The sequence below is a fragment of the Eleutherodactylus coqui genome, chromosome 6 (assembly GCF_035609145.1).
Source record: "Eleutherodactylus coqui strain aEleCoq1 chromosome 6, aEleCoq1.hap1, whole genome shotgun sequence".
Classification (NCBI taxonomy): Eukaryota; Metazoa; Chordata; class Amphibia; order Anura; family Eleutherodactylidae; genus Eleutherodactylus; species Eleutherodactylus coqui.
Window position 1 is genome coordinate 51,955,039 of NC_089842.1, and position 25,102 is coordinate 51,980,140.

General features: G+C 42.8%; 1 protein-coding gene across 1 annotated transcript in view; it reads left to right on the top strand.

Annotated features, from left to right (window-relative positions):
• Nucleotides 1-2,960: 2,960 nt before the first annotated feature.
• C1QTNF12 (C1q and TNF related 12) overlaps nucleotides 2,961-25,102 on the top strand; it is a 63,618-nt gene continuing 41,476 nt past the window's right edge. Inside the window, exon 1 of the mRNA XM_066606828.1 lies at nucleotides 2,961-4,056. Coding sequence (XP_066462925.1) covers nucleotides 3,886-4,056 — 171 coding nt within the window. The 5' untranslated portion in view covers nucleotides 2,961-3,885. The remainder of the gene's footprint in view (nucleotides 4,057-25,102) is intronic.

The following is a 25,102-nucleotide window of genomic DNA, read 5'->3' on the forward strand; positions in this document are numbered from 1 at the left end:
TAAACTGTATTTTCACAGCATGATTGTCCTTTATAAGGGAAGGACTCTGAAATTGTTGTGTAAATCATTCCTAATGCATTTAATTACGAGTGTAGAAGTGACATTTAATGTTTGTGGTTGTGGATAGTTATTATAAGATACCACAGAATTGTTTTTGGAATCCTCGTGATACATCAGTCTATTGTTTTCCTTGAACCGTCTTATAACATCTTACAACACTCAATACATCATTACTTAAAGAGAACTATGCATTTACTGTATTTGAATTGTTGGTGGTTTGTTTATATAACTACTATAAAAGAAAAACTTTGTCTCCTACGTGAGTGGGAATACTTTAGAAGGTCAGACTGCCTCTTAAAGTTTGGGGCTGTTACTCGATGGGCTGCATTGCTTACCCAAAGGCACCATTATGGACATTAAATTAGTTTGCTCACGCCCTATTCATATGCCCAATTTGGGTATATAGATTTAATACATCCCTAGGGTGCAGTTGAGTAATAGTGGTTGGAGGGGTTGGCGCTGGGGCGGCTGGAGTCTCACCCATATCTGGCAGTGTGTTGTCTCTCAGCATGTCTATGACTCTTCTCCTGTGGTTCCAAAATATCGTCGTGCCCCTCTAGGACAGGCACATGGCAGTAAGAATCAGTTGGACGTTCTATGGCAGTCTAACTGTTATTAACAGAACAGTAAAAAAAAACACAATCCAGGTTTTTAAGGGTAGCAAGCACAAAGTGTAAGGTTCAGCTTTCTCTAAACTGGAGGTTTGACTTTTCCAGCCTGGTCACTGGAGTCAGCCCTAAGAGGCAGTCTCTCCCAATTTCTCAGCAGGTGCTGTTACTATGTAGCACAGTCCTTCGTGGCCCTTTTTCTGTAGTATAGTCAGCACTAGTGAGTCTCTTTACCGCCCAACTGCTTCACACATAGTCCTATGTGGAGTGTGGTATTTTTCATTACCTCCTAATCATGCCTTCTCTGGGTGGAGCTGGTTCCTGCACTTCCACGTCACACTCAGCAACCTGTGCATTAACACAATTTTTAAAGAAACTGTTACACATAGAAGAACAGATCTGGAGAAAACTGCTGCCCTAATTTTTTACCAATCTCAATTCAGCATTTTTGAGCCAATCATGGGGCTTACGGAGGGGATGAGTAGCGTTCAAGAATTGCAAGATCACTTCCTTGATGTCTCATGTGCATAAGCGACACAATCTTGATAATTAAAAATCCGTTTATAAATATTTTTCTAGTTTCCAGCTAATAAAAGACGACTTGATATTTGCACATAAAGTTCATTCTGACTCCAGTATAAACAAAGGCGTTATTTATCCACAAGCCAATCAATGTTACAGCAACTAACCTGCCTTGTGTTTTCTCTGTCAAATTGCCAAAAACCACTGTCTTCTGTCTAAAGCCATCGGGAATATTCCCACACACGCCCCCATTCTTTCACACCTTGAATACTACAATGAGCTTTCTGGTTCCCCTATTACTGTTTCTTCTCATCTACCGCTCAAGGACAATATCAGTCAGTGAGATAGCTGGCGTTCTTAGACTTCGAGGAGATGGAAAGATTGTCTTCCTCTGACACATTTTCTAACATGTACAAGGTGCATTTAAGTTCTAAGGTCCCTAATTTTTTTTCTAAAAAAAACTAGCTGAAATTGTCACTTTTCAACATTTTCCTTCACAACATCACAATGTCGATGTCATAATTCCATGGCCCCTGCAAATGTTTCTTTAGGGGTCTTTTTTTTTGCCCACTGGAAAATTGCAGATGTAAGGGCGGCACTACTGGAAAACGTGTGACCACAGAAAGTGTCCCTCATCATTGGAAAAAGCCAAAAATCCATTATGACAATTGACAGCATGAAGGCACCATTCATGTCATCATCACGTGTCTAGATTGAATGGCACATGCGCAGCCTTATGATTGCCGATCAATAGTTCTGGCACCCTCCTGGAAGAAACTTTCCGCATCTTTAGGTCTTCAAGCAATCAGCGGTCCTCCATAACCACTTACTCCACTTGCGCAATCATGTTGTCAAACGAGCTGGTGTTTGGCCAAGGCTCTTTTGGTTCGTTCTCACGCGACATTCGGCTTTCTTTGAACTGCCCCACCCATGAACGAACATTTTTCACATCCATGGCACCATAACCACATGTTTTACTCAACTGATGATGAATGTCGATGGGTATCAGTCGACACAAGTGAAAAAAGCGGTTGATTAAACGCTCTTCTTGGAACGTGAACATCGTCATTTTAAGTTGCTTCTAACTTCAGTGACGTGGGTACTATGCCCTGGACGATACTGCCATCTGTCTCACTCACACCTGAAGATTGCCCGCGTCTTCGAAAACATGCCCATATTTCTAACTGCTTCTACAGTATGCTCGAGAAAAAAATTAGGAGACCTTGGCACTTGAATGCACATCATAGCAACATTTACCTATTCAATATTCAAAGTTCCCACTCATTGAAAGAATTCATTGTCAACCCCCATATATTAGTTAATCACAGATCTAGATTACAGGTTCTCTTTGTTTTACAATTCTGATTTGTTAATTGGAGGTTTTTGCCACTGTTGGACCCCCCTAGTGATCAGCTGTAATCTTTAAGGAAACTCAGCATCAAGTGTTAAGGTTCTCCTACGGTGGAAATGAAACTTGTGCACCTCTTTGCTTGCGAGTATAAATGCATATGTTTAAAACATGAATATTTCAAGAGTTAATATGAAACATTCTTCCCTGTATTCCGTTTTTGTCATTTCCATATATAATCTTTTCCCTTAGGGTTAAAATAAAAGTTTTTATGGCTCATTAAGATGTGCTTAGCATCTTTGTGAGAAGGCTGAACTGCTTATCAGCTGTACGTTAATAGGGCTGCTAAAAAAACTAGGATTGACAGATGAGCAGGGTGAGTCCCCTCCCTCTCCTTCAAGTAGCAGCTACAGGAAAGAAGGATATATTTGGTGAAATGAGCAGCCCGGAGAACAACTGCCAATTTGCAGTTGGGGAGAGACAGAGTGAGAGAGAAATTGAGAGAGAAGACTGGGACACAGAAAGAAGGAATAAACCATCATTCTGACAATTGTGAAAAAGCAACATCACCTAAGGAATCACACAGGAAAGATTCTGCAGGACTTTTTGTTCTTTACTATTTTTGTACAGATTTTTTTTTTTACGAACTTTTTTTTTTATAACCCAGAGAACAGGGCTGTTGACAAAGAGCCAAGATGAGATATTAACTACTGTATGTTATAATGTTTGATTTGTGAAGGGACATTACTTTTTTTTTCGTTCAAGAATTAATGTTGAACAGAAGTGTGAGTCGTCTGCTGGTGAGGACTGGAGGAGACTTCATCGGATCCTGAGTTTTATCCCAAAGGTGACTTCAAGTCAAGCAGAAGACATCAGATTGTGAATGTGTCCAGTTACAGTAACAGATGAGGATGACTAGTGATCAACAGAATTTCCGTTTCCTATTGTCCACCTAATGGGTCCATTCATTGATCATCATTACGGAGGAAGGTCTAAACTGATGGGGTTCTACGCTGACAGATGTGGGCTAAGATGTCATCCTGATCCCTTTAATGTTACAGGCTTCATAGTTGAGTGAGTTCTAATTATATTGTTTGGACTTTTGGAGAAATTGATGGGAGAACATTTGCTTTCACCCTCCCTCCTACTTGTCATGTGTAAAAAGACCTAGTGGAGTCAAGTAGATTGATGCTTTATCTTGACCCCGTTTTGTCTTGGCAAGTGCTTATCTACACAGAAGGATCACTTTCCAACTTGTTTTATTCCTCTCAGCATCTTCTTAAAGGTACTTGGAGCTTTCCACAGTTCAACTTTGTAAAACTTTGAAGGATATATTCACCGAGCATAATGAGGTGTTGGGTATGTCTCCTGGTGGCCACGGTACTGTGCCAACAACTTGCAATTTTTCCGGTCCTGGCAGCTAAAAAAGAACGTAAAAGGGGAAAAGATCCACATCAGTTCACTGATCCTTTTAATGTTACACTATCCAACAGTGAGGAGGTACATGAACTTGACAAGGTATGTGAGCCATGCATAGACACCTCCACTGCCTCTTATCTTCTACGCAAGTCAACTCACATCAGCATTACAAAATCACTTGTGTCCATGTGATTAATTTAACTGCTAGAGTGCCACAGGCGTTTATGGTACCAAAAGGACCTCAAGCAATGAGGAGGTTCAGAAATAGGTTTAGTTAGAGTCAGAATGTCATAGAAAATTGGTAGGAGAAAATTCTGACTTGTCAGTCACTAATGAGGCAATGGGTATAACTACCTCATTTGTATGTGTAGATTGCAGAAGGAATTTGCCAGTGTTGATGCATCATTAGCTTTCCTCTTGTCATAGGCATTGCCCTGTTTAACTACAATATGGTAAGATTCCCCTTTTAGGCTTGAGTTTGCGAATGTTCTATGTTCTTATGTCAGAAACTTGCAATACTGCTTCCATTATAGAAAGCATGAATACATTTCAATGTTCTTCATTGCAAAAACTGTACCTAGCAATGCATTTATACATATAGGGTAAGGATTAGTGATGAGCAAACTTTTGAAAAGTTTGGTTTGGCTGGTTCGCTGATGTTTTGCAAAAAGTTTGGTTCCGTCCGAATTACTTCAAACCAAACCGAAGTTCACCAAATCCCCTAAAACTGGTGTAAAACACTTTCTAAGAGCCATAAAATCCCTGTACAACAATCTGAGAGTGTTATACTGGGAGTTTAAGGCTGTTAGATACAGCTATATAACAGTGCTCAGGATTAGTGTAGAGCGAACTGAACCAGTACAACTCTGTGTTGGGTAGAACTTTGCTAAAAACTCGGTTCAGGTTCATGCCAAAGCAAGCTTTAATCAAAGTTTGATCTAAAACAGGGTTTTACTAGTTTGGTTTGCTCAATTCTACTAAAGATACACCTGGAAGTGTGCGGCCAAAGTTTAGCATGTGGGTTAATTGAATGGAATGACTGTGTACTAACCTGTTTTTCGTTGATCCTTTTTGCTACTACTCTTACAAATATGGTCACCTCTAATGAGTGCATTTTAATGTATTTTTATACCGAAGACGCAAGGAGTTATTAGAAGTCGAATGCATTGTAAAATGTTTTCATACTAAGTGCGAAATAAGAACATTATAAAGTGACCATTACTTTAGTAACTTTCCTATACATTATGTTCACAATTATTGGTGATGATGTGGGCTAAATCCTCTCGATCAGAAATAAGGTTGACACCTGATATTTAGGTATGTAGAACACAAGATCTTCTGTTTATGGTCGCGGTCATTTAAGTACAACAAATGTAAGTGAAATGACTCTTGATCTATTTTGGCTATATCTGCAGAATGAATGGGAAACACTGTCAAGAGGAGTAGGGTTTCTCGAGAAAGTCTTGGCCTGGCTGCGAAGAGGGAGAGATGAGCAATGTAGTGTAAAGTTGTTGAGATAATGAGAGTGAGCGTTTGGAATGAAAGAGATGTATTTCAGGAAGAGAGAGGTGTTTACGTTGTGGGAGGCACTGGAATGTAGTGGAAATATTGGACGGTGGCATGTCGGTTGCATTTGGACCTGAAAACTAGATTGCCAGCCTGAAGTGGTAAATAAAATGTGCGCAGGAGACAGATGATGGGATGGGGAAGAGTGCAGCAGAAGATGGAAATGTGTTTAGACGGAAATAACTGGAAAGCAGTTTGATGAGAATGTTCTGTAGAAATAACCCGTAGGCATACACATAAGAGAAGAGCTTATACAGGGGGGTGAGGTTGTGAAATACTTGGTGGTCATAGATGTGTATGAAGGAACACTAGCGAGAGTGTGGTGGTGGGGAACAGATACTATAATAGTAACAACATGAATTAATATCATTTCTCGAAGGTTTTCAGAACGAAACATCCCAATGATTAGTAGGATCAGAGACCGGAGATAGGTAAATGTATTACATGGGATACTAATACAAGTACCGGAGCAAATTTCCACTGTGGTGCTATCAAATGTTGGCAGGGTGTCAAATGCCATGTGCCATTCGTAGATGCAAAAATCATGTATCATGCTCATGATTTACGTATGCTTAGAGGGGAATTCATGAAGGGTTTTATGCCAGAATTCTGGTGTTAGAAAGTCACCAATTTTGTCGCCACCCAGACTTGTGCAAAAATTTGGGACTTTTCTGGTTTTTATGGTTTTCAGTTCTTCAAAAAAATTCAAACGCCATAAAACGTGCATTCAGAAAAGTTTTATATCTGATTGTCAAGTGTACATATAGTGACAAAAAGTGTCACCCCAGTGCATATGTAGTGACTTCATTCCAAATGCAGACCAAGGCATCAGAAAAGGGGCATGGCTTGTCAGGAGGGAGCGTGGATGCCCAGACCGACACATTTATGTATAATTTATGCCAGAAACTGGCAGAAATTATACCATGAGCGTATGCCAGGTCGGAACTGGCTTCATTTCTGTGCAGGTGCTCGAAGGTACCGGAATGTGCCTAACATGTGAAGGAGGGTGCAATTCTTCATGTGTTAGGTGCATTGTGTATCGTGGGAAATAATTTTAAGACTGGCATTTAAGATGCTGGTTTTAATAGATTTCCAACCTAGTCATCTTATATGTACCATGCATATGATAACACACTAAGGCTTATTTACTACTGAAAATTTGACTGTTTTCTGTCAAACATGCTTTAAGCCATAGTCACTATGTGTTTTTGTGCTCTGTCTGACAAGGGGTGTTCATTACTGGCCCCGGTGTCTGTTGGTACCATTTTCAGATGCTTGGCTGAGGGACATTTGGGCTCACTGCGCACATTACATGTACTGCCTTTGACACCCACCCACCATCACCTCTGTTAACAGCGGTGTCGTGAGTGACAAAACTGGACGCTACGGAGTGGAACCAGGTTGTCTTGAGTGGAGAATCCAGATTTAGTTTGGGCACGGACGATGGCCTTTACTGTGGAGCGGCACACTGCCCCCACTACTGGTGTGATGGTCTGGGTAAAGGGGCATCACATACAACAGTCAGTCACCCCTAGTAGTGGTACGAGGGACAATGACGGCTCAGTGATATGTTCAGGACATCCTGCAGCCACATGTGGTCCTCTCATGGCGGCTTCCAAGAGGCAGTTTCCAGCAGGATAATGCTCGGCCGCACACACAAGGGGGTCAGGGGAATGTCCCCACAACATTGTCACACTTCAGTTGCCTGCCTAGTGGCTAGATTTACCGCCAACACAACATATATGGGACCATCTGGAATACCAACATTGACAGCCTACGAGTTTGCACGTTCTAGATGCTCAGTTGCAGTAAATGTGAAGCAATTTGATGCAAGATTTCATACATAGCCTGTATGCCTCTATGCATATCAGAACTTGTATCCAAGCTGGAGATGGTACAACAGGGTACTAGAGACTCCATGCCCACCTCTATCACATCTTGTATCCAAGCTAGAGGTGATACAACAGGATACTAGAGCCTCCATGCCCACCCATATCACATCTTGCAGCCAAGCTACAGAGCTACAGGTGGTACAACAGCTTCCTAGAGCCTCCATAACCATCTGTATCACATCTTGTATCCAAGCTAGAGGCAGTACAACAGGGTACTAGCGCCTCCATGCCCACCGTATCACATCTTGTATCCAAGCTAGAGGCGGCACAACAGGGTACTAGAGCCTCCATAACCATCTGTATCACATCTTGTATCCAAGCTAGAGGTGGTACAATAGGGTACTAGAGCCTCCATAACCATCTGTATCACATCTTGTATCCAAGCTAGAGGCGCCACAACAGGGTACTAGAGCCTCCATAACCATCTGTATCACATCTTGTATCCAAGCTAGAGGTGGTACAATAGGGTACTAGGGCCTCTTTTCAAAAGGGTCAGTTTTCTGTAATACATTATCCTTTGTCCTCATATTATAATCACTTACTTATATCATATAAAGCTTTATTTGATTCCCACAACTCCTTCTGGGTGCTTGATTTTCTTTTCGAGAATTAGTGTATCATAAAACTACTGTACATGCAATCCTTATATATTCTGTTCTGCAAATTAGGATATAAGCTGTCCCTGTTTAGTTCTATTCCAATCAAACATTATCTCTGAGAAGACCACCATTGATATACTGCAGGGACAATGAGGCATTTCAGGGCAATGCATTATCATAGAAGACGTTGTGGCCTCCTTAAATAGTTGATTGTTGTGACCTGTTACTTGGAATCCCTGACAATCAGCTGATTGAAAAGGCCATGTCGATTGGGTGAGCACCGTGGCCTCTTCTAAGGCATGTGATGTCATATTCATTGGTTATATGACCTGAGAGCATCTCAGTCTTGTTCAGATGGAAAGATGGAACAATGTGTCTGCAGCGCCACCTATTAGAATGCAGCATTCCTGCAAGTCAATGTTAGACTTTTTAACAAGTCTTGTAACAATAACTAGAATTTGTGAGTCAAAGCCAGAATAACCATGCACAGACAACTGTTTCAGGGTGATTTGCCTTCTTTAGTGTGCAGCAGGTTTCTGTCTTTGCTATTGAGAACCCTATAGATGTGGGTCAGCAGGGGTATCATTTCTCCTTAGTGAGGTGTCTCACTAGCGAAGCCAGAAACCTGCTTTACACTGATGAGGGGCAATAACTCCGAAACAGCTCTCTGTGCACGGTTAGTCCATGCTGTGTCTCACAGTTTCTGCCTTCCAATAGGTGGTGCTGCAGATGCATTGTTCCTTCTTTCCATTTGCATATTTCCCAGAGAAGCATGGATGGCCCGTTCAAGTTATTGGGACTGAGCTGCAATACCAGGCACAGCCACTATACAATGTACAGTGCTGTGCCTGGTATAGACAGTGGCGTTTGCCCCAGCGCTACTGTCACTTCAGTTACCCTGTTTTCCTGAAAATAAGACAGTGCCTTATATTAATTTTGTACTCCAAAAGATTTCACTTTTTTACATGTATAGCTGCCTGGACACATTTAAATTACCTTTTTTATTAACTGTAACTAGGGCTTAATTTTGGAGCAAGGCTTATATTTCAAACATTCTCAAAAATCCTGAAAAATCATTCTGCATCGTCAAAAATCCTGAAAAATCATGCTAGGTCTTATTTTCAGGGAAACAGGGTATCTGATTGGCGGGGATCTTGAGCAGCAGACCACTGCTGATCAATTCGATGACTCTTCGGAATAGGTAATCAATACTTTAGTCTCGGAACCCCCATTAGACATTTTGTGGCCCTTTACAAAGAACTTGCACCAGATGTGTTGATTGCCAACCAGAAGTTTATTTCATTAGAACTTGAAAACTGCACACAGTTTAATGTGAGTGAAGCAGTTGTGCAACTAGGGATGGAACTCTCAACCAATTGAGTCAGCTGCGTCAAACCCTGACTGAGCTTGTAGGCCACCATGAAAGCATCTCCGTGGATCACCATGGTTACTACCCACTACTTCACAGATTCCCCCCAGCAGAAAGAACCATAGAAGACATGCCACAAAATGTTATCACTTTGGACTCTACGTGCCAGTGCAGATCACAGCGGTGGCTTATCACTAACGTTTGCAGAATGCTCACCTCTAACACCTCGCAGCAACTACGGTAGCCATTCTAATTGCTGTATTTGGCACCCTTAGCATCTTGTAACTATAGAACTTAAAGTCTCTAGCCCAATCTAATCTGTAGTAAGACACTGTCACTTTAAAAAGGTTCCCACTCCAATGCAGCACAGTATGACATCACAAGTAATTAACTATACAGTGCAGTATAGTTCATACACATAGAATTGTGATGTCATCATGGCCAGCCATAGCTTGTTAGGGGGGTATCAGGCTGATTTAGGCTGTGAATGATCATCCCCCTTAGGCCCACATAGCAAGATGATCAACTTCCTTTGTGCAGCAGTATCTTGTGGGTCTGTCACCTGCCATCTAATATTCTAAGGCACCACCATCAGCCATTCGGCACACCCTAAATAAAATTGCTTAGCTCTGCTACTGTATTTATGTTATCAGCTTGGTTCTTGTATTGTGTCTATGTACTGAGTCTGGTTAGGTGCTGTATTAATGTTGTGTGCATGGATCTGGTGCTGTATTTATGTTAGGAGCTTGATTATGGTGCTGTATTTATGTACTGAACTTGGTTGTGGTGCCATATTTATATTGTGAGCTTGGTTCTGGTAAACCATTCATCCACTAAGACTAAGCAATTTTACTGTGGGTAATGCTGATATCTTTCTGCTTTCTGCACAAGTAGAATACAGGCAGACTTGCTGTGGTCTTAGGGTACTTTTACTTAAATGTCCCACAGCCATCCCAACGATTATTCCTCCTGTGCTTTTTACACATGAGTGATAGACGTACAATGAATAGAGGTGGAGCACCCTATTCTGGCCACCCGCCTTCATTCAAACAGACAGTTGTTCATAGAGGAACGACTGCCTGTTTACACGGGTCGATAGTCGCTTGGTTTTTAGGTGAGCTAAAGACCAAGTGACTCTAACAAGTGAGCGATTCTCACTCACTTGTTCTGTTGGGTCCCATGTTTACATAGGATAACAGAGTCTTGTGTGGTGCAGAGTGCTTTTGCTCACTACCTGAAGATTGTGAGTTCAATCCCTGCGTGGTTCGGGTAGTTGACTCATACTTTTGAGGTCAGTAAGTTGAGCACCCAACTTGGTGGGTGTAATAAATAAATGACTTGAAAGCGCTGCTGGTAGATTGAACACAATTTTATGGAATTGGTATTTAATCAATTCTCTAATATACTATTGTTAATTTTATCCCTCTTATCCTTAGAGTTTTTCACAACTTTGGAAATCCCTTTTTAGATAAAAGGGTCCAGTGATGATAAGTTGAGCGCATCATTTCCCAAAGCAGGTAAATCCAGCAAATATTACATTTCCCTGGAGAGCCACCACAGGGTAAATTAAGTACTACAAGTTTCCACTGAATTCAATGGGCTGCCTGTGTAATATACAGATGTGTTGGGTCTTCGAGAGCGAGAAAAAGTCTTTATAGCTGAAATCCACTTGGTTAATAGATAAGTTTACTCAATGGGGACCCCCCCCCCCCATCTAATAACATTCCTAATAGGGTCCTTGAAATTGAGTGTTCTACACCAGACAGCCCCTTTAAATGCTGTCACTGAGTAAATTAATATACCGCCAAACTGCAGGGTGCTTTTTTATTTTACTTAGGGGCTACTGTATGTAATTGGATCACATTAAGAGTGACTGCTACAATACTTGTGGATCTGTGCTGCTGTTTGAATTACTTGTGTATCTGTGCTGCTGTACAACAACTTCCATCATGACCTGTCAATCACAAATAGAACATTATCAACAGGGTGGAGTGGATATCACTGTCATCAGCTGACAGCATCTAGAGATGAATCTCACATTCTCGCCAGCAGCCAATTCTGTCTTCACCCCCTTAAACACCTGTTTTAATAAGATCAAAATATGAAAATGATCTCCGCACACCATCGGGAATGTAGAAACTAAGGATCCCATTTTCTCACTTTGATTATACAAAAAAAAGTTAAATTCAATACAATACCTTATCAGCAGAGAGGCCCAGTTCCAAGAAATTACTGTAATTACCAAAAACCTCATTATCCACTAGTGGCCATTCTTTCCTTTGAAATGCCAGCCAGTAGCAATCCTAGAGGCCAACATCACTATATTGTATCAATGGGATCTCTTAGGATCTGGTACACAATGGATCTATCACAGACATCATTGCTCCTCTAACAGTGGAAGCCATACTCCATGTATCAATCTTACAGTCAACAATTCAGCTATGGGTACCAAAGTAAGAAAAAAACATAGATGGACAGATATTGAATCGTATAGACTAGTGCTTCTTAAAAGAGTTTTTCGGGCATTGAAATATTAATGACCTATCCTCAGGATAGGTCATCATTAATAGCTAATAGGCAGGGATCGACCACTCGAGATTCCCACCGATCATCTGATCCTCTGGCCTGCTGTTAATGCAGCCAAGCTAGACGCCCACAATTACATTGGAGCCAAAAGTGTAACAGAAGGCTTCTCTCCAACTGATTTCCAGTCACGGTTTCTAATAGAAGTTACTACTCCGGCACCTACTGCAGAGGATCCCTTGTGGGATACTCCACCATTTCACACGGTTTCCTCCATAAAAGGACAAGGAGAATGTAGCTCTCCAATCTCAAATGGAAGACCTTATCAGGCTAGATGTTTCAATGTGGTGCCTTTGTTGACCTGTATCATGGTCCTAGAAGATGACCCAGTTTTGGGTCATGAAGAATTACTTGAAATTACTGAGCATGGAAGTGCTGCTTAAAGGTGTTCTGCACTTTGATCAACTCTGACTTGTTAGAAGATTCCTTGACAATCAGCTGTTCACAAAGTGTCTCCCTGCTAGTATAAAGTAGTGGAGGAACATGTCTGCTCCTTCACACACATTAATAGAACAGCCATTTTTATGACTGCTGGGTGGAAGTCCTGCCAGGGACACAGTAGAGGGGAGAGACATACAGACCCTCCAAGCGCCAGAGAGGAAGCCCTGCTGCAGAGTGATGCGGCAGTGACAAGTGAATCACCACTGTGAAGATCAGTTCCACCATAGGAGATAATGGAGGGCTAAGCCTCACCCCCCTAGAGAACTGTCATGTCTGCTACAAATGTACAGTAACTATATTCCTGAACTCAACACACAGGAACTGTCCACACCACAGAACCGATAGTCCCTACCTAAATAATGACTGTCCCGTCCTGATAAGGATGCACTCACATACGAACATGGGGCTCTCACTATCCTTGTAACCTAGAGATAAAGATATCACAATACCACTGAACACACTTCACTATAAGGCCTCCTGCACACGATAGGGTCGGATCCTGCATACGGGATCCCGCAGCAGGATCCGACCCTGTACCCAGCTGGTGACCCCACTATCCTGTCCTGATTCTTCTTCTTCTGTACGCGTGCGCATGCGCAGAACAGATAAAGCAGCACCGTCGTTAGGTGATGACGCGGATCCCGCGACCCTCCTGCAGTGCTCACTGCTGAAGGGCCGCCGGATGGACAGCTTCCATTGACTTCAATGGAAGCTGTCGGTGCAGAAATCTGCACAGAATGGAGTATGCTGCGATTTCTCTACCATGAGCGGAAATTTACGGTCGTCTGCAGGAAGCAGCAGGTCTCCATAGGAGGCTATGGGCAGTATTTGCTGCAGAATCCACGGGGGAAGCCGCTGGCCCCAAATTCTGCAAATCAAATCTGCCCGTGTGCAAGAGCACTAAAGCAAACACAGAACTTATTTTTAGAGGCAGCTTGGAGAAACACAGACTCCTATCTCTGGATGAGTCACGGAACACAGCTATGATCTCCTACACTCCTTGAAGGAGACTGCAAGAACAATTGAATAGCACAGAACCATGGTGAGGAGGACATAAAACCCCTCCCTAATAGCCATCAGGTGTACTCCAACAGCAACACACACAAATCCACTCCCACCAGTGCCAGAGGACACAAATGAATAAAAAACACAACCAGTAGCAGCGTGAAACTCAAACAAACACAACAAGAACAAGCGTGAACATCCTTGGCACTGATCAGGTGCCCTATAAAAGCAAAGAATGCTGCGTCACAAGCGTGTGGCGCTGCACAGAGTGGAGCAGAGAAAACTCAGTAGCAGTTTCTTAAAGTGGCGGAGGCTAGCCACCACAGATAGTACGTGTGGCCATAAATCCATGCTGGAGAGCGACCAGGGGGCTACGTGCAGACAGTGATAGAGAGGGCTGTACAGAGAAAGACCTGCTGTAGGAGCCAAAGAGGGCCACCAAGAGTGACGGGGAGGCCGAACTACTGAGATCAAGGATTACGTTTCAACATGATTCACTAGGACCTGTAGAAATCACCTGTAGGGAAACCTGTCAGCAAGTATTCAATTTCTCTGCAGTGCTATCAAAAGGGAAATTAAGCATTACACGGTGCCCATTCAAAGCAATAGGTTACCTGTGTAATGTAGGTGTCACAGCTCACTGGCCCTGCAAATGAGGATCAAGACAAGGGTGACATCACAGCGTCAGTCCTGGTGCACATGATCTTCATGCTGGTGCATGCTCAAAGGCATTTTGGTGCTGGAAGCCAACAGGGAGACTTCTCAGTTGGTTTATGGACAGATATGTTGGTTGGGAAATGGGCAATGCAGCCAGTCAATTAGTTATAAGTTTGTATATATTTATTCCATCTGCTCCTCACAGAGGACACCAGTTTTACTTTTTGTCAGGTGTTTCTGGACTTGTCTGCAGTTCTTGGTCCCATCCTGCGTCTCTGTTAAGATAAGTCTGGCGGTGATCTATTTTCTTAGCTTGGGTATTTCGACATCTATTTCTCTGTACTGTTGTAGTTTATTATTAATTGAGTGTTATCTAACTTTTGCCAATATTCCCAGTCACCATCTAGGGAAAGTTAGAGTTTCCCCCAGGTTCCAAATGTAGCGTTGCCCTCATCAGGGCAAGTGCTCCATTTTTAGGTAGGGTCTTCTCGTATCAGAGGGTTTAGGGTTAGATTTCCCAACTTCCCTGTTTTTTGTTTCCTTCTATTTTTGTGTTATCCATATTTACAAAGTGTGTGCATATATTCATCCTTTTAGGGTGAAACTAATACGTCCGGTTGGGACGTAAGAGTATGTCAGGAAAGCTCCTCAAGGGTGAGAGATGCTCTTTGTTTTTTCCGTACGTTTTGGTCAAGAGAGCCGAATCCTGAACGAGGGCTCCTTCTAGTAACCTGATGTGAGTACAAGCTGTGCTCTCCACGATTTGGAACACTTTAGAGCTCTACGATCCACTGGCACACGTAACGTGTCTGTATACATGAGTGCTCGGAGACAAGGCATGTCAGACAAAATATTTAAATGAACTTGATAATATTTACTCCTATTGGTAAATTATATGCATAGTGATCCCGAGCCCGAGATGGAGAATAAAAACCATAACAAATATGAGTGTCAGGCTAATGCATTGTATAAATATTAGTCCTTGAAAGAATTTTTGGAAAAAAAAAAGAAAAGCTGATTGGAGCCATTGTCTACCCAGAAACATTGTTGGGTGGTTGGGGGGGGGGGGGGGGGGGGTTGAGTGTGGATAGAAACTTTGCACAAATAATGTATATTTTTACTCTGTGGACAGGTGTCTTTGCGGATTATTCTGGTTCATAAATTCTAAAAAAGCAGATCTGCTGAGAGTAAGTTGGTAAGTGCTGTTCTGTCAAAGGATTCCCGGGAGGGATTCTGGGAGCGGAGTGTGGGCAAAACAATAAGTAGGATTAAGAAGTTGCAGGATGAAAGAGCCCGGAGTGAGAGAAGTGATTGTGAAGTGTGTTAAGAAAATAAGATCTTCATCAACTCGAAATACTCTTCGGAGTGATGTGTGAATCTCAGCAATTACAACAATGAAGACAGAATCTTGCGTGTTTGACGTGTTAAGTGACACGGGGTAGGAAGGGCTTTGATCTGAACCCCAGGGGTGTGGCGCAGTAGTGTTTGATAGAACGGCCTACAATGGACTGGAAGCCATTGAGGTAACCAAGCGAGAGCCTCACACTACCTTCCAGACAAGAGCGGCATAATTGGTCACGGATGAGGAACCCCTTTGATTTTCTCAGAGTAGTGACTGTGAGGTGTCTTCATATATGTGATTAGTGATAAACGAAAACGCTGATACTACAGTAAGAACACATATGTTACAAGTGCTTTATCTTGGACTATGGCTTGCATGAGTTACATTAAAGCCAACCATGAGGATTCCTGCAGATGAGCGTAGCGTGACGTAATAGGAAGCACTACCACGGGCTACTGCATGAATATACACTCATTTTAGTGTACTTTTCGGCGCTGTCGGACCCGTTCATATAGGTACGGGACACACCCGTGCTGTGATTGAAAAGGCTGGGCAGCCTAATTAGTCCCCAGTGTTATTGATTAGCACAGGGAAATCATGCGACTTTGTGCAAACAGGGAGCACCCTTAGATTCATCATAGATTCTTATGGTGCCTTGGGTGTGCAAATGCGTACAAAAATAGAGCAGATCGCGTATATCTTCGTGCGTGCGAAAATTGAACGTGAGAATGTGAGGAAACCCATTGAAGTCAGGGTTCCCTTCCCCAGGGGCCCCTTCAGATGGACGTATTGGCACTTGTATTTGCACATAGAATACGCAGAAAATAAAGCCCATTGCTTTCAATTTGTTCCTTTCCATGCTGCCTTCTTGCACGCACAGGAAAAATCGCAGCATGCTCTATTTTTGTGTGTATTTGCGCACCAAAGTTCCGAATAGAAGTCTACGGGACTTTTTGCAAAATTCTGTGAAAAAAGAACACATCTGGACGTCGTTAGGCTAAGTAGTCTTTTATATCACGGTGGGGTGGGGTGGGGTGGGGTATCGTGCACACATGTGAGAAATCACTCACTCGTCGGAATGGCTTGGTTTATAGCTCGCATGAAAACCAAGAGACTATCGGCCTATGTAAACAGGCAGACATTCATCTATGAACAGCTGCCTGTTTGCAGTTAAGAGATCTCCGGCCCGCTCTGCCTCCATTCTCCGAATGACTATTTTTCCTGTGTGAAACATTTTTATTTTTTGTACATTATTTGATCTTTTTTTTTACACCATTTGTGTCCCTCTGGGGGACTTACAGCACAGCACTGATGATCGCTATGATAAGGCATTGCAGGACTTCTCTCCTGCAATGCCTTATCGCTTATTACAGCAATCAAAGGAAATGGCAATACAGGACGCCGGTATCTGGCGTCCTGTTGCCATGGCAACCAGCTAGACTCTCGTCACAGAGGGAGCGCGACAACGTCACAGAGGGAGCGCACTCCCTCTGTGAACTCTTCGCATGATGCAATCTACGTAGATCGCGGCAGGGAAGAGGTTAACAGCGGGAGGCCGGCTATCACTGACAGCCAGCTCCCGCTGCCGGATAGCGTAAGATCGCTTATGATCTCACACTATCCCCAGGACGTAAGTTTATGCCCTTTTGCGGGAAGCACCCCACTGCCAGGATGTAAACTTACGTCCTGGAGCGGGAAGGAGTTAAATAGTACCGTAGAAAAATATAACTTGTTCTCACAAAAAAAAGCCCTCATACAGCTACATTAATAGAAAAATAAAAAAGTGAGGAACAAAAAAACAAACAAACTAACGAAAAAAAGGGCCGGGTCCTATGTGTCATGTTACTTTAAATATTTAAAAGGGCCATTTTACTGGAGGTGGCATGCAGCCATAGGAGGATGCAGTGTAGACCATTAGCGCCTAAAAGAGAGGCCCCAAAAATGTATAGGAAGTTCATGCAATTGGGTCTTCTTCCAAGGCTTTCTGCAGGTAATGTGGATCGCTGAGGTGAGCCCTGTGGACACCCCTGCTACATTCCTCCTGGTAAGCCTATTGCAAAACCTTCCTGAGCCTCGATCAACCACCGAGACTCTACACAGGGACATGTGGACAGGTGATAGATGTTGATTCTGGGAATACCCCTTTAAAGGTGGTTTCCTCTTTTAGGGTTCTCTGCTAAAATAGGCTATCAATATCTGATTGGTGGTGTATAGGGTTGCCACTTGCCACCTTTGTCACGAAAAAATACCGGCCATGGTACTGGCCATGACATCATCGGAGGCCCTGGAACCTGTCGGCTCTGCAGGTCTGGGTTTTCCCTGCCGGAGGAGAGTTAACCGGCGCTAGGGGGCAGTGCAGGCTCTGAAAATACCAGCCTGTAATAGGGCCGGTAAAAAAAATATACTGGCACCGGCCTGACAGCAAAAATACCGGCCAGGCCAGTGGTTTACTGACCGGGTGGCAACCCTAGTGGTGGACTGGCAGCATTGACTATAGCAAACCAACCATGCAACTTTTGAGAACAAGATGCATGTAGCTAATAAAAGCCAAAAAGGCCATGGTTTCTTCCTAGCAGTGATGAGCGAACTTTTAAAACGTCCACTTTGGCCGGTTTGTCAAACTTTCCCAAAAAGTTTGGTTTGGTTTAAATTGGTTCGAACCGAACTGGAAGTTCACCCAAACTCCTAAATATGGTATATACCGCTATGTAAGAGTCATAAAAGCCCTGCTTTGCACTCAGCGTGTTATATAATGCTTTATGGCTTTTAGACAATGCTATATACCAGTGTTCAGGACTAGTGTCGAGCAAACTGAACCAGGAGAACCGGGTAAAACTTTGTTAAAAACTCGTTTCAGGTTTGTGTCAACAGGGCAGTTTCTAGTAAATCTGGCCAATAGCGTGAACATCAACAAAAAGCACCCACCCCCAGTATAGCAGAGCATTATAAAAGTGATTAAACAATCCCATTTGTGATGTTCATGTTAAGACCAAATAAATATCAGAATAAATGGTAATAAAATGCATTAAAGAATATATATATGTACATAGTTGAAAAAATGAAGCTATTTTTGTTTTATTTTGTAAAAGTGAAAGAAAACCATACACGGTATTACTGCATCACTGGAATCATCATGACCCATGTAATTACCTCCATATGTCAGTGAACAAAACCCACTATACTAACACCAACATTACCTATAATTGTATTATATAAGGGCCAAAAGTATACCGCCACACCGAGATCACATATTACCACCACAGTGACGGTATTACCACTATACTGTTACTGAGAAACCACTACAAAGCTCAATATTACCAGTATTAACAATATATGAGGGCCAAATTATACCCTCAGACTGGGATCACAAAATACCACCATAGTGTTACAGAAAAAAACTGTATCCAAAGACCAATATTATCTCTAAACAGTGATCATAGAAAGGTACATACTTGTTCTACACAGGCACTCTGCAGACTGTCTAAGTGATTACAGTACAGTTTCCTCCCATGATCACACATGTCCCCTTTAACTGGGGTTATTCACTTTCCCTTTTCTTCTCCATCTGGCTCAGACCACCATGATCTCTTCTCTCTGTCACAACTTGTCCCTGTGGAATCTGACACACAAACATATTTGACTCCTCAATTTTTCAGCCACCTGCCTTTGTTTTTCAAACCTCTACATAGTCTCCCCATCCATGGTGCTATACGTAGTTATAATGCCATGTGGCCCACATAGTAACAGCAGCCCCTTTTTGTGCTTCCTGCAGGCCCACACATTAAGTGTCAGGAATGTGCCCCCTTTTATGTTGTCACTCAGTAATAATGCCCATCATGGCCTCCATTCAGTAATGGTGTCATTCATGATGACCCCCTTTTATTAAAAATGCCCCGTATGGCCTCTGTTTAGTAATAAGAATTGCCCTCTCATAGCCTAGGTTTACTAATAATAATACCCCTCATGTTCCCCTTTGAGTAATACTGTTTCCTTCATGGTTCCTTTATAGCAATAATAATGCCTCTTATGGCCTCTTTCTAGCAATAATGATGCTCCTAATGGCCCCATTTAGTAATATTGATGCCCCTTATAGCTCATTTATAGTAATTAGAATGCTCTTATGACCCTTTTATAGTAATAAAAATGCCCCATTGCCCCTGTATAGCAATATTAGTGTACCTATGAGCCCTTTATAGTAGTAATAATGCACATAGCACCTTTATAGTAAATCAATACTCCCATGGCTCCTTTGTAGTATTAATTATAAAGTCTCCAAGCCCCCTTTATAGCATAAATAAAAAACACATATACTCACCTTTCTCCTCCTGCTCGCTGCATCAGCAGTTCGCACCACACTGTCCCACACTGACTTCCGAGTTGAATATGGCTGAGATAGAAGTCTGGCCGGGAACAGGGCGCAGCACAGATTGCAGAGGCCAGTGGGAGCAGTGAGAGAGCTTGTTATATGTTTTTCTTACACCACTTCCAGTCTACCCTTGTTGCAGCCTTCGCAAAGTGATAGAAACGGGAATGGTGCAAAGTTCAACCCGAACAGGAATTCTTCTGGCTCAGTTCACTCAACACTATTTCCTACTGCTGTTGCATCTTCTTCTTAGAGATCAGTGAGTGGACATTACTGATGGGAAAGCTGTCGGTATCACTATCAGTTGAATTTAATAGGAGTTAAGGCCCATTTAGACCCAACGATTCTCAATCAAAATTTGCTCAAAGCCGTCTTTTGAGCGAGAATCGTTGGGTCTAAACGCGAGGCCATCATGCAGTTTTTGTTAACGATTCGCTCATCGTTGTCCTTCAGGAAGCTGAAAGACAAAGATGAGTCTTATCAGGACCGCACGCTGAGTTCTCAGCAGGATACTGCTGATACTATTGTTTCAGCTGGTACCCCGCTCGGAGAACACAGTAGAAGTATGCAGAAGACAGCGCTCCAGCTGTGTTCTGCATACCCCACTCGGAGCGCTCAGTTGTACACCAGAGCCGGCGGGTGGGCAGTGACGTTTCTGTGCGGCGCTCTGCGAGCCCCACACAGAAATAGAGCATGCCGCGGTTTGTTTGCTGCGCGAGATTTCGCGCGGACAAACCGCGGCCTTCTGTCTAGGATTGCGTTTGTTAACACAATCCTTTGGCAGCTTCCAAGGGAATTTCCGCCCGTCTGCAGGTGGCCTAAGAGACACTCATTTTTGAGAATGGAAGAAGTCCCATACAGCTTACCTCTCCCCCGAAAACTTTCTTTATGTCTGAAAGACTTCTGAGGAAAATGTAAACAAGTGCAATATTGCAAATATTAGGCAATTTAAAGGGCCACTCCAGTAATTTTTTTAATTCATTCATAATGCAGCTACTCTCCCCCCCCCCCCCCCCCAGTATATATAGGTGAGCTACTGTTACTTTGCTCAGTTATGTCTTTCTGTCTGAAACGTTCAGCCTCTTTTTCCTCACATGGTCATGTGACCTCATTCTGACCAGCTCAGATCTACTTGGGGTTATGCATTTATTTTCTAGTCAAATTCTCTGTGTGTGTTCCTACTGCATGATCCCTACCACAGAAGGCAGACACACCTATCACAGTCACCTATCACACAGCTCCTGTCACACAGGTATAATAGAGGAGACCACAGCTCATCCTACTGAATGCAAACATATGGGCTATAGCTTATTTAGGTGACTACAGAAGATAATGCTAATTAAACTGTCCCCACTGCAGGCAGAGCAGTATAGCTAATGCAGTATTGATGCATCATGGGACAGATGTAAAACTGAAAGTAAAAAGTCTCAGCCTCAAGATGGTGCACGATAACCATCAGACAGGGGGCTGCACTGCATGAAAGTGTCTGAAATACCCAGAGGAGATCTCCAGAGTGTGAGAGGCAATCATTGAGGAGGGCAGGGATGGAGAAATGTGTTTCTGCCGGAGTGGCCCTTTAATTCTAACAGCACGTGCCATGTCTTCAATGATGTCAGGAATCAAAGGCATATTTCAGCACGGGGGTGGAATTACCTGCTTGCATTTCCTTTCATGCTTGAAAAGGCCACAAGAAGCTCAGACTGGACTTGAAGTGTCAGTTTCAAAGTACAGTGGGAACTTTTGATACTCTTGTATTACACAATCAAACAACTAATTTTCAGAGGTTGATCTGCTGATAGGAGATTTCTATAAGTCACAGAGCTCAGCTACAATTTCTGTATTCCCTGGTGTGAGATGATATTTGTAGCTTGGCTGCAGTACAAACGTAAGTTTGGTTAGTATAACAGACTGCACTAGTAAAACGAGCCTTATTATTCCCTGGTTGGTGGGGTAAAAATAGCTTTACTGGTTTTTACATTACCAGACTAGGTTGAAAACAAGACGAGATGTTTCAGTAAGTTATATACAGCTGTAATATATGGTGGGTTTTCTTGCATTCGATGAAGTGTCTAGCTGTTTTCTGCAATAAATATCCGTAAGTTAGCCGATACTTTTTGTAAAAAAAAAAAAAAGTTGAATCTGGTGATGTGATCCTTCTTCACCTATTAGCCAAATGGGACGTGCTGGTTATATACTTGTACACATTGAATGGCCACTTCATTCGAGATATTGGCCCTTTGACAGTTGGAGCTTCCCCATATAGAAATTAGAGCCATGACTCCGGAGTGCAGCATAAAATCAAGTGCCAATTTTTTTGTGGATCAGTTGCAGTGTTAATCCACACTTAGAGGGGCGTAACTATAGAGGATGCATTGGGTACAGTTGCACCCGGGCCCAGGACCCTTAGGGGGCCCATAAGGCCTCTCTTCTCAATATAGGGAACCTAGTAGTATGAATAAAGCATTATAGTTGGGGGGCCCTGTTACACGATTTTGCATTGGGGCTCAGGAGCTTCAAGTTACACCTCTGCACACTGGGAAACTCCAATGATCGGAGTAACTTCCAATGAGGCTTGGTCATCGGTGCTAGACTTGTAGTGGTCGGGATTTCATACACTGTCAACCTTGTGGGGTTTTCTAGTTCAGAGGTGTGAAGAATATACGGAGAGTGGTGTGATCAAGAAGAAAGATCCAGCGAAAGGGGATCCTGTGGCCATGAACAACTCTTCAACGGGAGTGGTCGTAGGGGTCAAGAATCGTTCTGATGGACATACGGTGTACGGTGAAGCAAACATCACTGGTGCTCCAAATAACGCACATCTCGTCGTTCGTTAGCACAGATGGTCCATAACGGCAGACGACCGGTTCTAGCTCCATTGCTGTCTGAAAGCAACAGAAAGACAAGACTCCAGTAGGCAAAAGAGTGAAAAAGTTGTATAGCTGAGCAGAGAAAAAACATCACATCCTCAGATGAATACAAATTTCTTTTGCCCCTTGTTGATAGGAGGTGAGAATATATGGCAAGCAGAATGTACTGATGAGCCCTTCCTGTGAGCTGTTCAGATCAGGTCAGAATCTCCATCTAATTTGCAGCAACTGCCAGAAACGATCCTGTCCGCATGGGCCAATATGCCTGCAGAACAATTTTGACACCTATTGAGATCTTGGACAAACATCTACTCTTTCTGAAGGCCAAAAGAGGTCCAACGCGCTACTAGAAGGGTGTCTAAGGAGGTGGCCATTCAGTGTGCATATGAGTGATATTTTCAAATACAGTCCATGCTTCTATTATGTTTGTACATGGTATATACTGTCAACCAGAGAATGCCCAGTGCCAACCAAAGTGTGCCTTCATAGACAATACCAGCCAGAGAGTATTTATAGATAGTATCTTAATTTTCCTGAAGGGACCTTGGCATACATACATTTTGGAGGACATATGCTAATATAAATGTATATGTTCGCACCATCTCAGCCTGCTTGATTGATGCGAGAGGTCCAAATCTGCTTAATTAATGTACAGTGTGGCAATTCTATCAGAAGAGGCTGGGACTTGCAAAATTTGCTAGGGCATCTCACACACATCCCAGTAACAGCAGGACTATATTTGTCAGATGCCCTTGGATGTAAATCTGTCATTAGACATACAGTATCTCAGGGGCTTCTATAAAAGAAGAGTTTTGATGGACCTTTCAGAAGGACAGGTATGTGTCCAGCAGTGCCAAAGAGGACGCCAAGGGTGCAGGCTGCATTTCTGTGGAACATCTTGCAGAATTTTGTGCGTTATTTTCTACTGACTTTGGCCTTATTCACACGATCGTATGTATGCAGCTACTGTAGCCGTATCTAAAAATTGCGACCATCTGAAGCATTGGTTTCCAAAGTTTTCATTCAGATGAGTGATTTTTAGGCACGTAAAAAAGACACACTGGGAATAATAAGACATCGGCGACCAAAAACGGCAACCAATTTTATACGGCACATGAAAAGATAGGTCTTGCCCTATCTTTTGACAAGATATGCTGGAGGCTTTCATACACTTCTATGGGAGCTGAAAAAACAGAGAGGGGAGGAGTTTAGCTGCGTCCGACGCTGGGAAAAGACTACAGCTGGCTCTAGTAAAGCAGCAGCAGGCATTCCAAGGATTTCTACCAACTGAGGGATTGCCGAACAGCAGCGTATTTTTTCGCCAATGCGCCGTAACCACCCATGTGAATGGATGAAAAAACACTAATTAAAATTAGGACTTGATCACGGCTATTCTTCTTTCACGTGATTTTTAGCCGATATCGGCCAAAAACACATATAGTCGTGTGAAGTTTATGTTACAAATCCGCAATAACAACTCTGCAAGACGTCCTAAATTACGCAGCATAAAGCTTGTCCGCTGCAGAATTAAAATCTTGCGGTTTTGAATTAAATCGCATGGATTTTAACAGGTGCGGAATTCAAGCCCCATAGGGATAACAATATGACGCAGGAATGTCCACGTGGACTAATTCCATCCCAGCAAGTCAGGTCATCGGCTGTCAAAGACAGAAGGCGAGGAAGGAGATTTTGAGATTCTTCCAACATGTTGGAAAAATATCTTGCTCAATATGAAGATTGGCAGAAGAGCCCATTGTAACCTTTTACAAAAAGTAATTTTTGGCCCAGTACAATATCAGTATATGGAATAAGACCAGCAGATATGCTTTAAATGTGAAGCTTAATTGGATTATTGTCAACCAGAATCATTCCATTGTATCTGGTATTTAAGCTATGATTAGTTGCGTTAAGAGCGTTAGGTCCAATTAAACATTTTTACATGAGGTTTAACCACATCGTTGGTTGGCAAGAAATATCCAACCCAGTGTGTGCATGTTTGTGTAACTGTCTGTCATGTATTGTGCTGACGACCTTGTCCCAAGGTGTTGACAACTGATGGTCAATTGTCTGTTTTTGGATCCCCCTAGTTGTCACAGTTTTTTGGCCATTTCAAAATATTACCACACTAAAGCTAGGTTCACTTCCGCCTGGGAGACTCTGTTTGGAGCCTCTGATGCAAATCCCAGATAAAGTAGTGCAGAATGCTGCACTGTATCCTCAGAAAAAATGCCTTATAGAATCATGGAATGGTGGAGTTGGAGGGGACCTACAGAGTCATTTGGTCCAACCCCCTGCTCAATGCAGGATTTACTAAATCATCTCACGTCTGGCTGTTATGAGTAAATGTGGTGACTTGAGAGGCTTTGACTATGAGCAGACTGTTGGTGCGCGAAGGTTTTGTGACAGTATTTCTGAAACAGTCACACTTGTTGACTATTCTTGAACCATGGTATCAAAAGTG